Genomic DNA, 18,423 nt, shown 5'->3' on the forward strand with positions numbered 1-18,423 from the left:
TATAGTAGTAGAATATTGATGAAACAGCCCGTAAATTCCCTCCTTGCCCTCCAAAATAATCTGAGCAGGGAGAAGGAAAGGAGGGTATAAGATTGTTCTAAAAATGTTGAGCTCCAAGAGATGAAATGGAGGGAGTGTCACTTGTGTGAAATAGCATGTTGCTTGCTTTATTCTGGCAGGGATTTGGCAAAGATAGGAAGCAGTAACATTAGGGGCAGAGCTGCTTTGGATCACTGAGACACGTCTTCAGTCTACAGCAGCTGTAAATCTGCAGGGTCACACCTATACTTGTAAGATACGCTGGATGCCCACAGCGTGTGGATGCAAGGTGTGTGACGCAAAGACCACAAGCATTGCAAAAGCAAGGCACTGTCATCGGTAACTGATGGTGGAACAACCTTCAGTCTAGTGTACGTAGGGTCCTGGGGAGACCTCATATTTCACTGGAGAATTCCCACCCGAATGCCGTTGCTGGAGATGCAGGAAAAGGCACTTTATTCCAGGAAAGTATGAGTAATATTTGAGACTAAAAGTTGTGGGAAAAAAGTTTTATTTTTTCTTGGATTTATGGAAAATAATTCTTTTTGCCACATTGGGTCTTCTTATACACATACATGTTACATATATGCACATTTACATATGCACATTTATATGTAAATAAATAAATAGTATATGTAGATATATATGCAGGCATATAAATATGTAAACATAGGCATATAAATATGTAAACATGCACAAATAGAAAAAAAAGTTCACCTCTGACTATCGTGGTTGCAAGCCAAAAGAAAACCTTACCTTTAAGAATGGGGATATTGTACTGTCTGTCCAGTGTCTCACATTTTGTTCTTGCTTGCACCCAGAGCTAGTGAGGTTATTATTTTGCATTTTCTCCTTTAAACTCAAATGACTCAAAAAAGGAGGAAAGACTTTGCCTGCTGGATGTATTCTGGAGAAGAAACTGGATACGCCACAATTTTTTCCCAGCGCATCTGATGATAGTCTCTGACAACAAATCTTGCCATTACTGAGACACTAACACAACTAAACTGTTACTCAGGAAGATAAAAATTGAAACATCCATTACATTCTTCCTATCAGCAAGGAAACAGATTGTGATGAACAAGGGGCCATGTGAGACTAAAACTGATGCTTCAAACCATCCAAATGCCATATATATAATCTCAACTTTGAGAGAGGTACTTTGTTTCTTAATATTAGTACAGATTACTGACATGCTCTGCAGAATTAATTCTGTTATTTCACCTTTGTACTGAAGTATATCTAAAATGATACCCAAACAAAAAAAGTAAGCAGATACAGTAATGGAATATTTTTTCTCTTTATCCAGTACAGGGTAAAAGACATATGTCATCTAATTATCTCATTTCCTTATGTCTGAACCTGTATTCATGACAGAGATTGATAAAGAAGACTTTTAAAGGAAAACTAAGTGATGCCTTTACGTATTTTCACAGGGAGTTTTTCTCCACAAGGTTATATATCAGTGAGTTCGAAGAGTCTGTATGTTGTTCAGTTTTTATACAGATGTGGAGTGCTATTACACTTACTTAGAGAAACACAGCTGCTCATTTAAATGTCATAAAAACTGATATATGGAAGTAGACCTACTCCTATTTCTCCTTATAGATTTTATTTCCATGTAATCCAGGACTTTTGCTTATCTATTATATATCATTGTTACAAACTAAAAGCCATTTTCTTTATTTGTGCAGGTTGCAAGGGAGGCAGTGTATTTTTCTTCCTCACTTATTTTTAAATAAATATTGAACACCCTGTGTCAAGATTTTAGAGAAAAAACGTCCTGACTCTTAATCTGGGGGAGTCTGGAAGAGTTTCTTCTCCACAGCGCTCCCGAGCAAGCTGTGTGCCCGGCGACCCCTTCTCCTGCCTTTTCTCTTCCCTTCCCTCTAAGCCATGTCCAGCTCTTCCCTCCCCACCAGGCAGCCATCGGGGACAGGACTGTTTTCTAAAATTCGTTTTTAAGGTAGGGGGACCGAAGATGTTGATGTGTGTTGTGATGCAGTGAGGTAGGAAATCCACGTTTAACGAAATTGAGGTATTTGGGGAAAAGGGACGTCCTGTGAAACAAGACCATCAGGGAGGAGACCAACTTGACTCTTGAGCTTTACCTAAGTTTCAGTTGGCTTTTTTATGTGTTCACTGGCCACAGTAAATATATGCTGTAGCAACCGTAATGGCACAAGTAATCTCACCTGGGAAATACAGATAAGAAACTCCCACAGAGCATGTAATAAGAGCGCTTGCACTCGCACTTGCACAGAGCAAGGCCTGTCAGGTGCTCTCAGTGCCCCAGGAGGGGCTGCTAGCTGATAATTCGACTTTTTTTGTGACAATAAAATCATATTGTTTTGCAGAGAAGTTGATTTTCACCCCATCTCTCCTCCAGTCTTGATGATGATGATTTTTTTAACTGTGGTCTGTGTAAGGTGCCCATGTCGGTGACTGACTGACCATCAAATGGGATGGGACTTACTACCTGGGGGATCGGCAGCGGGGAGGTGGGAGTCATGGTTTTATGATGGGTTTCTGAGTCTCCCAGGATGTGGCAAAGCCGATCTGAAGAGTTCTGTGAAAATGTTTAGAGATAATTAAATGTTTGAAAGCAGCTTAGGAATGGGTTTTTCTATATCAGGGTTCTGCATTCAGTATTAAAGTATGTCCCTGAGCCCGTTTTTGCTCCATCACGTTCGTATTATCTGCCCTGGTAGATCCAGCACCTTCATGGTCTTTGAGCTTGCCTACACAGGAAAGTTCATCCTTGGTAAGACGGGCTGTGATGATATGACCAATGTGTCCCTCCAAATTAGTTCCCCACTGTGGACACCCCAGGATGAGGTTCATCTCCTCCAAGCGTGCTCACCTCCTCAAGGCGCTTAATGAACCACCTGAGTCAGAAGGAGGGTTATGGCTGAATTACCCCTTGGAGGGTGCAGCCGGGACCCACGCCCTGAATATCCACCCACAGGGGCAGCAGGACCCGACCCACCAGCTCAGTAGGCTGAGGGGTTTCTCCTTTTCAAAGTAGGGCCATGCAAAGGCTTATCACTTGCTAAGGGGAACTCGGCGGCGAGAGGGGTGCTGAGCCTGAAGAGGTTGGTGGGCGCTAAAATTGCCATTTTTAGTTTACTGACCGTAGCAAGGAGACCATTTGGGAGGGCTGCTGCTGAGTTAGGGATTGGCATGCCTGTTCCCATGTAATAAAAATATCCTTCAGCTGCCTATGTGGAAGATGAAAATGAATTGACAACTGTCACCTTTTTATCATTAGTTTCACAATATTTGGTATTTCCTTTAAGCCCGACTTCCTAAAATCTCACCTTCAATTTTTTTTTTTACTTTTAAAGAAAATCTCTGTCTTTGACTGTTGCAAGAAAAAGCTTGAAAATACGAGGCCAGGGACACAAGAACCAGAAAATAATAATTTATCGTGCACTTTAAAATTGTTGCCATTTTTAATGCATCACGTTGTATATAATTTTTTGAATTCTTGGTGTTGTTAGCAAACAAAAAATTAATCTCTTTTTTCAAGAGATGTATGGAATAATGGACAGATGCAGGATAAATACTGAAGAAAATGTAGGTGTTTCATCGTCATCTGTACAAAAGCAGTAATAATGTTAATTCTATTAACATACTGAAAAAGGCAGAAGAAAAAGGAAATTTTATTATTGGATAATAAAGCTTCACCAGGTGTTTATTTACTGGAGATCAAGAAAGTTCTGCAGTCTCCATAAGGTTGTTTAATCCCAACACTGCTACTAGTTTTGTACGTTTTAACTTCAGATAATTGAACAGGGACGTAGTTAAAGGCATGAAAATATAGAAGTCAGAAATTTGGGGCATTCCCTGCTATCTTTTGAAATTAATAAAATAATAAGATCTGGTTTTCAGCTGATATAATTCTCAAAGGAAATAGGGCTGGGCTTATTATTGTTACTACCACAACCATCACAGAAAGATTCCTACATTTTGCTAACATTGAGTAGTGATAGCGGCATAGAAAATTCATTTGATCTTACATAATGTTTTCATGGTTAATAAGATTTACATATGTCATTTTTGTATGATTAAAAGTCCTGGAATTTCATTGCAGTAGGCATTAACTCCAGTGATTGAAGTTAAGGGAGATTTTTTTTTATAGCTAATCAAGAGTTTAACTGCCTCTGGGGCATTTTAAGAAAACGTTATACTGTACTTAACGAACATTATACTACAAATAAGAGTGATATTCCTGTAATTAAAACAGTCTGGATATTGCTTAATGAATGTTTTTCTTATCTTAATGTATAGGCAGTAAGGATTCATGTAGTTGCCTTTATTAACTTGTGGAGTTAGTTAAAAAGCTGGTTAAAACAGTAAGTCCATATCAGGTCAATATAAAATGCTTATGTAGGGATTTCATTGCTCTTATAAATCTGACTAGTTAAAAAATAAACACAGATGCTTGTTTGTGCCATCCTGAGCCATACTGCAGGGTAGTATTTCTGCCTGTAGACATTTCTAAAGTTAAGTGTTGCCTGGAGCACTGCAGGGTTTGCAAGCATTCTTCTTTATCGTCCGTTTAGGAAATATTTTAAAATTTCCACCAGACTGGTATTTAAAAGCAGAGAATGGTTGGTTTTCAGTTAGTGTAGCTACACTTTCTGTTGAACTAATAGCATTGTGCATTTGTTCTTTTTTCTGTCATATTGCATCAGCTTTGATGTAATTACAACATTTTTTTTTTTTATGTAATTGCAGTGCATTTTAGTTTCATAGTTCTGTTCTTTGGCGGTTTCATATTTACTAATTGCTTGCTAAATTGCTCTTCACCACTCAATTATTTGGCACAGAAACCATTCGGTAAGTTCGGTTAATACAAAATAATTCTTCTGCATAATAATTCTTCTACTTAATAATTCTTCTACAAAATAATGCTTAGCTAAACATAAATCATATTTTTGCTTTTAATCGTATTCTGAAAATATCATGCAGGGGTTTTTTTCCCCAGTTGAGATTGAGCATCTTTATATTGTTTAAAAGGCATTCACCAGCTGGATTGCATCTGCATGCATCTAAGTCTCAGTTTTGCACAAGTCTCTGTGCCAAAACCTGAAAATAGCAGGTTGGGCCACGTATAGCCTAAAAACACATGGCAATGGAACAGTTTCATAATCCAAAATTAATCCCCAGTCCTGCAGGCACTTAAGCACATGGTCAATTTTAAGTGTTTGAGTAGTCCTTTTGATTTCTCTGGGCTAAGCACATGCTTGAGTGAGCTTACAGGAGCAATCTCAAAGTGCAGAGAAAACTGCAATATTGGGTTTTTTTCTTCCGAAGTAGTAAAAATGTCTGTGCTTTATGTAGTAGCATAATTTACATACATTTCTGAGTACAGGAATTGTCAAGCTCTTTGTGCTTTGGCTAAGTGTAGACCGCCGTAAATTGCAAATCAAGATAAAATATGGCCTATTTGGTGAAAAATTCTCAGAAGTATGAAGGGAACCTCAGTTTGTAAAATATCCCCACCACAACCAAAATTACAAAGAAGACAATTTGTCTTAAAAAATCAGAAATTCTGAAAGATCCAAAGTGGGTGACAAATTTCTTCTTTCTTAAGACTTCTGCAGCACCAGTATATTGACACTCAATTCATTTCTTTCTGCTAAATATTCTCAGGCACATCTTCAGTGTAATTTTATTTTAATTCAGATGTAAATCAGAACTAATTTTAAGGGCTGTACCGTTTTCCTTTTCTCTCACGTTGTGCAGATGTGGATATCTGCATGGCTCTGTGTTACAGCAAGGTCCTTTAACAGGCAGGAATGGCACTTTATTGATTCTGATTTTATCAAGTGCCTCTTCCTTATTTTACATATAACTCGTTAGCAGCCCGCTCCTCAACTGCTCAGGAGGCTTTGGCTCTTTGGGACTCGGACTGTAATCACAGTAATTAGCGCTGAATTTTCGAATCCTGGTCTTGATCTTGACCTTGCAGCATTTAGATGACGCGCACACAGCTGGACTGGTGGTGGGAGCTGCAAGAGCTCAGTGGTGGGGATGCTCCCTGTATCCTGGTGTGGGCACTGGCGCGGAGGGAGGAGAGGGGAGCGGGGAAGAAAAGAGGGGGAAAGCATGATCAGTGAAAAAAGAAATTATGTCCAAATATTGTTATCAGTTTTTGTGTATGTGTACGTAGCGACGTGGGTGGGTGCAGAGTCGGTGTATGTGAAAACATTGGGGCAGAATTAGTAGGAAGGGAAGTGCTCGATGGTGAGCCAGAGGAGAGAAGTGGAAGAGGCAAGAGTAGTTTTGCAGTGACATAAAGAATCTCCTCAAAGTTCAGCTTTTCTGCAGAGGCCACCAACATGGGTCTGACTCTATAAAAGTGCACTCATTACAGTTTTGAGGGGTTTGTATATTCACTTCCTAAGACAGAATTTGGCATGGGATGCTCCAGGATAGCTTGTTGGTGGTATGTGCCTTATTCTCCTCCTGAACTGGAAGATGCTTGACCGCAGAAGCCATGGTTTTTCCTTTGTGTTGCACAGCCCTGAGCACCCTTGGTGCATGTTTTGTACACAGCAGTGATAAACCAAAACAAAACATACATCAATACCACACAACCAAAGTAATCTCTTCGTACTTCTCAGTGCATATCTTAAAAAAGGCTAATTTTATGTGTAGTCCTTTCTAAACCTCTCGATATGGTATTGAATCTTCATCTTTATTGTGATATGTTTTTGTTATTTAAAATGAGTTGTAATTTTCTGTCACATCTGCTAGTTGCAATTCTGTAAAAAAATATGTAATGCAAGAGCTTCTGTTTGGAAAACTTATAACTAAAGAAAATTTTACAGTGTTGTAGATTTAAAAAATGCGATGTAGAAACAACATTAGTTAAATACATGAAAGTGCTCAAAATTTACTTACAGAAATTAAAACTTCAAAACTGTTTATATTTAGTGTTTATGTTTATTTATATGTCTTTATATTTAGGAAAACAGGGAAATTAATTGTTATCTTAACTACACCTTCCTTTGGTTAACGTGCAAAGCGAATGTGTCACAGACAAACAATGCTTTTCCATTGTCCTGCCGTGATGTGGCTTTGATTGAGCAGCAGAGAGCATCCCAAGGAGCCAGAAACTTTGCTAATGGTAAAAGCAAAGCAAGGCGCAGCTCAGCTCGGGAATACTTTATGGGCATGACAAGTTATTCAGAGTTATCCACGCCGTAAGGAAGAGAGTGAACCGTCGACTGTATGTCACGTATGGTAAAGCTCCCCAAGACAGGACACCAATTAACCTTGGATGATAGCAAACACACACACACAGGCTGCCTGAGAGAAGCAGCCTGTTGCCATTAGTAGGAAGCAGCAGCCCTTGTCACCCTGAGCCATTATTTAAATCTTTTTAAAAATTCCCTTATTAAGTCAAAGAACCGTAGCACGCTCCTCTTCCTCACAAACAGACTATTTTTGCTGCTGTGAAAATAGGAGACATTAGTAATATGAGAAGCCAGCGGTCCTTTTATTTTTATCCTCACTGTCTAATTTGGCCATTTTGAACTGAGAAGAAAAAAAACCCCTGATCTTCAGTCAAAGCAATTCAAGGCATGGTGGAGCTCGGAGTGAACCAAAACAACAGGGTCAAATGTAGTTGAAAGAACATGGTGGGGTAAATAAAAGATCTTTTTTTTTTTTTACGTTTAGTGCTAGTGGGAGGAGAAAGTTTGGTTAACTATTTAACCTATGATAGCCTTTTATCATTTTATGGCTTAGGGCTCTGTGATTTTAAGCCTTTGTCAGTAAGTTCCTGGTTTGCATTCGATCTTTCCCTTAGAAAGGCTCTGGTGTCCAGTTATATGACTTGCATGGATTCACTGGAGATAGGAAAAAATGATAAATAGCAGCCGAAGGTACATATTTTTCCTAAAGTGACTTGCCGGCAACTTTGGATTCGGTACTCAGTTTCCATTTAAACCCTAGACTGCTTTCTTCCGCTCACACTTCTCTGCGTCATGATTTTTTTTATCAGCGGGGCCCTCCTTCCCCATTTGGTTCGCCCCTCTGGTTTTTGGCTATAATGCGATGCGTCCCATCAGTTGGAGCAAGCGCTTGCTAGAGGTCACTTGGAAGCCCCCTTTTCATTTCTCCCGGCTACAGTTTTTCCAGCAGGCAGCTGCTCTCGGGGGAGCGGCCCCGTCCAATCTGTCCCTTTTGATATCCAAAGCTGGGTCTTACGGGGGTTAAATTTCTTAATTCGCTGAGTTTTTGTGAGCGCTTCTTCAGCCCACCGCGCTCGCTCGGTGCCCGCGGCTGGGTGCGTGCAGACCGCCTGTCTCCCTAGGGATGCTGTGGAAGCGTTAGGGTTTATTCTTTCACCTTCTCCAAACTTGAGGGACAGGGGCCGATTGTATACCTGTGTATCTCCCGTCACCTTCGGGGGAATTAATCTCCGTGTTACATCGGTGCGCGATCGTACCGGCCTTACTGGGGGAGTTTAAAATCAGACGAAGCCTCTTCCAGGGCGCTTTGCCGGGGAAGGAAAGCTCTTGACAAGAGACCTCCGAGCAGGAGAGCTGGTGGCTTCTGCCTGCCCTGGCGAGGGGTTTGGTCTGGGGGGGTTCTTAATTAGTTTTTGGAGGGCCAGGGAAATGACCGTAGTTCGTCTGGAACAAAGGAAGAAATCAAAATGTAAAGCTGAGTGTTTGATATGTTGATAACCCCCCAGTTTTAATTTTCGCATAATTGGATCAGGGTTAGTGGCAGTTAAAGTGCCTTCCCAAAGTTCTGGCTTTGTTCAAAAGTAAATATCATAGCTCTTCTCTTTTAACCTAAGTCGTCGTCTTTTTTTCCCCCAAAGAAGAACTGCTCAGTTTACCTCGGATTTATTGCCACTAGGAAAGCGCTAAGATTTCGGGGACCCGTATTCTGATGGTAAAGCTTGTGACATGAGCTTTTGTTTTCCATGCGAGGAAACGTTAGCATTTTTTCACATGTTAACTTTTTAACAATTGCGGGGAATTTCTTTTCCTTGAAAACTGCCTGCTTTTCTTTTTCCTCCCCTTTTCTCTCTTCTTGATATTTTTATTTCCCTTTTATATGGAGACTTGTAGATTTTGTCACTTCAAACGTTAGCTGTTCCTCCTCTTTTCTTTCGCTTTACAATACACACTAGGAGATTTTTTTTTTTTTTTGCATATTCCTCCCCTTTCTCTGTGAGATATTGTAGTTGACCAAATTTAAAACACTACAGTATTTAGCATCCCCGCAGTGCCATTTTAAGTATTTGGACCTGGAAAATGCCCCAAGCAATAACTACCTGAATTGCTTTTAATTACACAATATAGCTGCATCATTTTACTTCAGATTCTTTTTGATTGATGCTGTAAGGCAATTGTAACCATGGATGATGGGATTAAGTGCCTCTTGAAGTGACTTTAGCTTCTTGTGGGAACAAAGGGAAAGAAGAGAACACTTAGTCCCTTTTTGAGTGAACAGCCTTTTTTCACTTGCTATATAAAGAAATACAATTAACAAACATTATCCCCAGAGGTGAATTGAAACGTACATGCGGACAATAACCGCTCTTGACTGCAATTAGACATATATGATCTGAGGTATTTTGGCCATTCATTAGTGCTAATTGTTTGAGAAACAAGCCCACAGAACAAACGATTAAAATGTTAGTGCCATAACCAGGATTATTAGCATGTGTGATAAAATGCATGCGCCGCAGCTGTACCAATAAAACTCTCCGGCGAGTCGCTTTGATTCGACAAATACTCAGCTCGGCTGCGAGCCCTTCGTATTTGCACGGGGCCTGCTGATGTTTATAACAAACAACTTATATCTTCTTTTCTTAATTAGAAAGAATTACTATGCAAATTGCGGGGCTTTGTAATCTCGTAGAAGTTTCCTTTGTCTTTGGTGGATTATTTGCGTGCGGTTGTGAGCTACTCCCTAGTAAATTCGACATAGGAAAACCATTATATTTACTCTGGGGGTTTTTTTGCAGGGATCAAAGAAATAATTTCTAGGAGATTTTGCTGTATTAGCTGCGTCGTGTTCAGTGGGGTCTTAGGTTACTTCTGTCCTTCTGCCACAGCACCACAGATACCCAGGATTGTGGCTGGGATGCAGTTACGTGCATACAGGTCAGAAATACACGTTGTGGAAATTACCCAGCTTTTTTAATGGTTTTAGTCAAACGCCTAAAAATGCCCTTCGGAAACACTTTGCCAACACTGTGCCACAGATGGCAGAAGGAGAGGTTTGGCCTGTCGAGCGATGGCTATTTTTCCATGCGTTAGGCAGATCACAGCGTGCCATCTTTTCCAGGGATGATTTGATCTAGCAAATAAACAGGGAACAGAGGCACAGGTTAAAGTGCTGCTCCTGAAAATCACTTGTGGGAGTACTTTACTTTGTGAGCTATATGTTGTTGGCTCCGATGAGACTGCACAGGTGTGTGCAGTTAAGTATATGTGTGAGTATGAGCAACGCTGGAATGTGAAAATGCAGTTTACAGCAGAGAAATGTGTATAATTTGGGGTAATTTCACTGGCTGCAGTCATACTGTATGGCTGCCATTGCAAAGTGCAATGTCTCTTAACAATCAAAAAGGTTTTGTTTTCTCCTTCCTGAGGATGAACTATTTGCTCTTGGATGAGACGCTTCTCAGAGGATCTCCAGTAACTTTAACTCACCAGCTACTTTTACATATTTGATGGAAGAATGTAGTATTATGTTTGCTGAAGAAATTTAGTTTCATTTCCAAGACCCAAGAGCATTCAGCGTGCTGCTAGGTGCTGTGAATGAAAATATGCTGCTGTAAAACAATTTAATGAGCATTACCCAATAGCCTAGTCCTTGTTTTAACTTACAGTGCTTAGAGGAAGAAACATTGTCTTAGCAAATTCACTTGGCTTATGTCCATGTGTTTAGTTTAAAGCATAGTCAAGCTTAGCTTGAATCATTAAAATACTGGCAGTCAGGAAACATATGTAAGATTTTCTTCCTCTTTATGGCATGGAGTTAACAATATAATTGAGATTGCAGTGCTGTGTGGGTTTTTTTGTCCTAAAAAAGTAACTGCTGGGGATGTTTTTATTCTATCAAAATAACAGAAGTCGAGATAATCAGGATAGTGTTTCCTACCAGAGTAGCTGACTGCTCATATGCATAGCACCCTGAGCCTTGCCACTGTTTTAAAAAGGTTTATAGGCAAATGGATTTCTTAATAAATCCACTTCTTCCTCTACATTTCATTTTATTGTAGAACATAAAATATGACTATGCAAGGAAAATGCACAGTGAGAACAGAAGATCATTTTTTCAGAATGTATGTCAAAATAATAGCATATGAAAACATCTATTGTGTCACACCTAAGCATACTTGTTGAAAACTTGGATTTTACATGCACATTTCTAGAGCTTTTTGAAAGGAGAAGGATGCTGTGTTGGTCCACTAACACCAGTTCCTCCTGTACATTTTTTTTCCTGGCCACACCTCTTGAAAAAATTATTATTTCTTCAACTTGCTAAAATGTTCCATAAGACTAATCATTTGACAATTTTACAGTACATTTTTATAATAATCTGTGTCCTGAGAAATCTGTGGTTTGGGTCCATGTGGCTACAAAGTTGGTTAGCTGAAGAGGAGATAGGAATAGTCACCAGATGATAGTATTTCAAACATCAAGGCTAATTAGCTGATGGTATTTTAATGGATTAAATCTATTTCTTCTTCAGAGTCAGCTGGTTTGCTGGGGAAGCCATAGTGCTCCCCCATCTAAAGGGAAGCCATAGTGCTCCCCCATCTAAATGAAAGTTCATAGACCTCGTTGGTGACACCTCACTAAATCTGGTCTGCAGGTAATGATGGTTTTACCTACATGATACTATGTGCTGTTGTGCGTGGTGTGCAAAGCAGAGCTGCTTTCGTGGGGTTTGCAGTAGTGAGAAGGAAACTGACTGGTCAAACAGCCCTTGGTTTGACAACAGCCCTTGGTTTGACGACAGCCCGGAAGAAGTCCTGGGAAATATGTGTGACAGGAGATATGTCTCATCTCAGCATGCTCTGAGATTATGGTGTTAGCCACGTCTATCAGGTTTCTGGCGGGTTGGAGGGTTGGTGAGAGGCGGTCATTAAGGGTGCTTCAGGGGCTGCTGGGCTCTGGGCTGGAGTTAACTATTGATGGGCTGAGCTCTTTGACTTCTTTGTGCCTTTGGGAACTACAGGGTTGAAGCCATCAGAGAAAGAGAATAGAAGCTAATCACTTTTGTCCCCTCATATATGTTTAGTGAAGGACTACAGACTTCTTTACTGACCTCTGTGTCACACTGAAAAAAGACCCTCCTCTTTCCATTGGGGATAAACCAGACTTCCACCTCCTCGCTCTCCCAAAGTGTACTGCTGCAAGAAAATGGGATTAAGTGGATTTAACTAGCAGCCACTTGAGTTGCCACAAATTGTGTTACCATCCCCACTTCAACATGAAGCAGGGGACATGAAGTGGTTTGTGGGAGACGGGCAAAGAGGGTACTTAAGAGAGACTCGGTGGATCTCACTTGCATGTCTCCAGGTATTGTCAGGACCTCCACCACCTAAGTCTTGAAGCTGTTGCAGTTAGAGATGAAGAAGATGTATTAACAAGGGTAGAACTGGCTCTTGTATTAAAATACTGAATTATTTCTGCTTAACAGCAAAGCTGCCCTGTTGCTTAGGCTGAATTAAGCATTACCAGGCATATTACAAAGAAGAGATTGGCGGCAGGTTTTTGTGGACTCGTAAAGTGGGTCCACCCAGGACATGCAGAGACCCAGCAGAGCAGATGGTGGAATAGTTGTCCTTTTCAACTTAGTTTACTGAGAAAATGTGATAAAAGCTTTCTTCATATTTTTAACCCAAGACCTGTATTCAGCTTTTAGGGTGCTTACTTTAGGGAAAGAGAGGGTTCTTCGACAGGGTTAGCTTAGAAAGGCAAGTATCGCAGTCGTCTGTTAGCGGCACATCATGTTGGCTCTGATTTAGATTGACTGAACTCATTTCCAAGCGTTTGAGGGGGTTAGTCATGTTCACTTTGAAGAAAACCCATGTGTGCATGTAGCCGTGTGTCATCCAAATGTAGCCACTTGAGAAGCATTATTAAGAGGGGCATAGGAAAATGCATGGGTCCCTGACATGGTGCGATAATGACATGTTCAGCATGGTGCTAGAAAAGCTTTGCATTATTCAAAGTGCTGAATAATATACATGATAATGCATAATGGTGTTATATGGTAGGATTATTTTGTGGCATAAGTGACTTGTGCTCTGAGCATGAAGGCAAATTGTATCATTTTGTCCTCATTTTTGATGTAGCAGAATAGGCCTGGGGACACAGCATGAAATGCTGAGGAACAGGAGCAGGCATGGGGTTTTTTTTGGAAGACCATGAAACCCAGTGGCACCCTCTGCAATTTATTTCTCTGTGCTTGTGATTATGGAGCGAAGCAAGCTCCCTACCGCACTTGAGGGCAGCCTCCTCCAGCAGCTCCACTGCCTCCAAGTGCATCCACTCGGCTCGTGCCTGGGGTGGGTTAGCTGGTCCCTCACCAGGAATACCGGCACGGGGTGGAGACTGCCACAAACCTGACACCTACGGGCCATACGGATGACACCCACTCAAGCCATGTGGCACCACAGGCTCACAGCTGCACTGAACTGTGGTGCACAAAGCATTTATAAATTTTAACAGGCACTGCAGCCAACAACTTGCTGATGATGCTGGTGGGTTTATGAGCTCTGTTGATGGAAGTCTGTGCTCTGGATCTGAAGGTCTGAAGGCTTCTGAGAGGACATGTTGGGATTAGTGAGGCTCCACATTACATGGGGTTTTCATTCCTGTTTTCCTTGTTTCCCCCTCCATCCATTTTGCTTATTTAAAATTTGCATGCAAATACATTTGTTGAGACAATGCTACGGTTGTAAAATCAATGTCGCAAAACCATGTTTGTTTTAACCAACACCCCTGCTTTATTCACAGCATGCTACCCAGCTCCTGGAGCAAACGTGGCTGTTTGTTAGCAGCTTCCTCCCTAAAGCAGTCCTGATCTGTTGGCAGCACAGCCTCCAGCCTATGGAGGAGTCCTATGACAGGGTAAAAACCAACCACCACCCTTCTGCATTTAATACTTACCATGGTGCACAGAACGGGCAGTGTAATTAAGTCTGCACGGATAACCTCAGCCTTGGCAGTTCTTCAGTTCTGAGTGTTTAAGTTTGCAACTTCTGTTGAACATAGAGGTTTTGGAGTTTTATACTGTAATTAACTGTAATACTGATATCTCCCCACCTTGGCTCTTCCTAAGGGAAAAAAAAAGTATAAATAACCCCAAACCAGCCACTGTCTAGGTAGGAATGTTTCCTTTTTAAAATATAGTCAAGTATTCGTTACAGCAGTGTAGCCAAGAGTCTAATTTCAACAATATCCTTTACAGGGTGGATTCTCCTCTGCCAGCTGGTGTTCCTAAGCTTAGTTATCGCTTTGCATCATCTCACAAGTACGTTCCCAGGCGAGCTGTGCTCTATGTACCTGCGGATGATGAAAAGAAGATACGAAAAATCCCGTCACTAAATGTAGATTGTGCAGTGCTGGACTGTGAAGATGGCGTGGCTCTGAACAGAAAGGTAATTAAAAATTATCTGTGTGATACAATCAGCACTGAAGAGAACGTGTGGAAAAACATTGCCTTTGCCTCGGAGAAGTGACAACAAGAGAGACAAAGATAAATCTTAAGATATACAAAGTAAGGTAACAGTGATAGGCTTTGTGAAGGGGTTGGGAAAGTCTGCTTATCCAGAACTGAAAGAGAACCTGTGTGAGTAAGTGGGAAGGGGGTTTTGAAGGAATACAGAGCTGGGTGTAAGCTCTCATCACAGAAGAGTGGGAGATATTGTTGTTACCACTGCATATTTCTTAGGGAAGAGTAAGAAATGGTCTGTGAGAAGAGAAGCAGGAAAGGAAGTTAGTTCAGAATCACCAGGTGGGGGTTTGTTGTTGAAACAAAAGCATCTTCAGATTGTGAGTGAAAGAGCACGTGGGTTTGGGTTCAAGCCTTGGGGTGTTTAGAAAGATCTACTTACTCAGCTTTTTGGATGAAGTGCTGTTAGGGGTGTTTCTGAAGGAAGGAGAAGTTACAACCTGAGTACACCAGGGTTTGGAGGGCAGTTTAGACTGAAAGAGCTGCAAGAAAGCAGGCATGGAGAACAGCATGGAAGGGAGGTGTAGATGTGTTAGGTACCAGTGCCAAGTTTTTGTTGACATTGAATTGTGAAAGCAGAGAGAATGATCTAACATACGTTCAGTTTTGCTTGCAAGCAAATTTTTTAAATATCTGAAAATAACCATTTTAAAATGTTTAACATCTTAAGCAATGTATATGAGAAACTGGTGTAAAAGTTTCCTAGTGAAAGGTATTTCTGAACAGGAACATAAGTTTGCCATCACATCATTTTCATATTTGTAAGTTCTCTGGTCCCTTTTACAGTGCTTCAAACTACAGCAAACACTGTTTAGGTTTCAAGTATGAATGTGTTGTCCAGGAAGTTATGAAAACAGGCTTGCAAATTTTCCTCTGTCATCTCAAAAACGTGGATGAAATTTTATTCTTTTCTCTTTCTTGGGAGTTAATGCTTTCCTGAAGGACTCCCTTTGATAGTGATCTCTTTAACCTTCAGCTCTTTACAGGTATGTTGGAAAGAATAAAGTTTACAGAGTTTGCGTATATCTATTTTAGTTCTGGAAAGTGAAAATAGCATTGCTGAATGTTCATCTGTACTGCTGAAGACAGTTGGAAAACATTTTCCAGTTGCTAAAATTCTGTGTGGAAGACTAAGATTATATCTACTTTGACCGTGAATTAGTATTGTTTAGGTCATACTTGGGAGGCTGCTGCTGTAAGATGACACAAGATACAATTGTATATTAAACTGTAGTATTTTTAGTTACAGCTTAATTATACCAAACAAATCATTTATAGCAGAAGCATCTATTTGTAATAAAGGATGACAGCAAAACAAAATTTTATGATCAAGGTGACCAAGTTGATAGTAGTAATTTCTAAAGCGTGATAAAATTCTAGCTCTGTTGAAATGAAGGGGAATTACGCCACTGGGTATAAGATTTCAAAGAAATTAGGGGGAAAAACTGTAATAGGAACTTGAGATGACGGATGAACCCATGACTGAGCTTAAATGCAAAAAGGAAGCAGACAGGAGGTAGAAGTGGGGACAGGCAACCAAGAAGTAACACAGAAGTGTTGTCTGGGCACGTAGAGACAGAATGAGGAAGGCCAAGTCTCGGCTGTAATCAAAACTGGTGAGGGATGAGCAGGACAAGAATAGCTACTACGAGTGCATCAGCAGCAAAAATGAGAAGGAAGACCAGAGCAAGTGTGGACCCACTGCTCCATGAAGCCTCAGGCTTTACTGTCAGAGTCTGTTCTCAGGCCTCCTAGGTTGTCTCCTGGAAGCAAAACTTGGGGGAGGGAGGTAGTAGCCACAGCAGGGCAGGATGGAATTAGGGTCTATTTAAATAAGCTGGTCCATGGGACCAGACAGGACACTTCGGAGGCCGCTGAGGGAGCTGACTAGTGTCATCCTGAAGCTGCTGTCTGTCGTCAGGGAAAGATCATTGTGGCTGGGAGACATTCCTGATGCCTGGAGAAAGGTGAATGTCACAGCTGTCATCAGAAAGGGGAAGAGTGAGGAACTGCGGGCCCATCAACCTCACGCTAGTCTCCAGGAAAGTGATGGTGCTGGGTTTCATGGAAGGTGTTTCAAGGACCGAAGGACCTAGCCAGAATGGACTGATCAGGAGCAAATCACACTTGACATACCCGATCACTTTCTCTGAACAAATTACTGTCCTTGAATATCAGTGCTGAATAGATATTGTCTACCTTGACTTTGGCAAGATTTTTGACGTGGTGTCTTGTAGTATCCTGGTCATCAGCCCGAGAAAAAATTGACTGGATGGATAGACTATAGGGCAGGGGGCAATTTGGCAGGAATTGGGAGGTCCATGCTGAGTGCTATTTTGCGCTGGGGCCAATACTGTTTAACTTCTTCACTAGCAACCTGATTGATGGGATGGAGTGCACTCTCACCAGCTTCATGATGAAATCAAACTGGGGTCCAGCTGATATGCTGGGGGGCACAGCTGCTCTTCTGATGGGGCTTTACAGTTGAACAACCTGACAGAAAGGTAATGTAGTCCAGCAACAGTAAAAGCAAACTTCTGGCACTGGGCTGGGATAGCCAGCCTACTGGAGTAACAGTGCCATAAGAAGAGCCGGCGGGGAAGACGACTGGCCTGGCTGAACGGGGAGCTCTTGCTGGTACTCAGGAAAAAAAGGAGAGTTTATCACCTTTGGAAGAAGGGGCAGGCAACTGAAGAAGAGTACAAGGATCTCGTTAGGTCATGCAGAGAGGGAATTAGAAAGGCAAAAGCCCAGCAGCTAGAGCTCACTCTGGCCATGGTCGTAAGGGATAACAAGAAATGCTTCTATAAATACATTAACAACAAAAAGAGAGCCAAGGAGAATCTCCATCCTTTACTGGATGCGGGAGGGAACATTGTCACCAAGGATGAGGAAAAGCCTGAGGTACTTAATGCCTTCTTTGCCTCAGTCTTTAACAGCCAGACCAGGTATCCTCAGGGTATCCATCTCTCTGAGCTGGAAGACAAGGATGGAGAGCAAAATAAACTCCCCATGATGAGGAAGCAGTTAACGACCTGCTATGCCACCTGGACACAAGTCTATGGGGCCTGATAGCATCCACCCGAGGATCAGTGGTACGCCCTGGCAGCAAAGGTGACCAACCCCCTCCAGGGCTGTGCTGGCACGGGTGCAGCCAGCAGGTCCGGGGAAGGGTCCCTCCCCTCCACTTGGCTTTTGAGGGTCTTCTGAGGAGGGGAAACTGTGCCCAGCTGTGGGCCCCAGGACAAGAGAAAGACTAACCAACGGGAGGGAGACCAGGAAAGGCCACCAAGGTGGTCATAGCACAGGAACAGAGGCTGAGGAGCTGCGTTTGTTCATTCTGGAGAAGAGACGGCTGAGCTGAGTCTTGATGGAGGCTTTGCTGCCTGAGCAGAGCTGGATGGGTGGCAGAGCCAGGCTCTTCTCAGAGGAGCTCAGCAACAGGGCAAGGGCAATGGCCACAGGTTGCGTAAGGGGAGATGCTGACTGGAGACGAGGGAAAAAAGTCTTCCCCGTGCAGGTGGTCAGACACGGGAAGAGCTTGTCCAGATCAATGGTGCATCCTCCCTCCATGGGAGTATTCTGGCTTTGGCTGGATGAAGCCGTGAGCAACCCGGTGTAGAGCAATTGTTAGCCCTGCTTTGAGGAGGC

General features: G+C 41.9%; 1 protein-coding gene across 1 annotated transcript in view; it reads left to right on the plus strand.

Moving 5' to 3' along the window:
- Positions 1-18,423, plus strand: part of CLYBL (citramalyl-CoA lyase) — a 177,662-nt gene that overhangs the window by 77,928 nt on the left and 81,311 nt on the right. The window contains 1 exon segment of the mRNA XM_059834314.1: positions 14,509-14,698. Coding sequence (XP_059690297.1) covers positions 14,509-14,698 — 190 coding nt within the window.

The sequence above is a fragment of the Gavia stellata genome, chromosome 1, assembly GCF_030936135.1.
Source record: "Gavia stellata isolate bGavSte3 chromosome 1, bGavSte3.hap2, whole genome shotgun sequence".
Taxonomy (NCBI): Eukaryota; Metazoa; Chordata; class Aves; order Gaviiformes; family Gaviidae; genus Gavia; species Gavia stellata.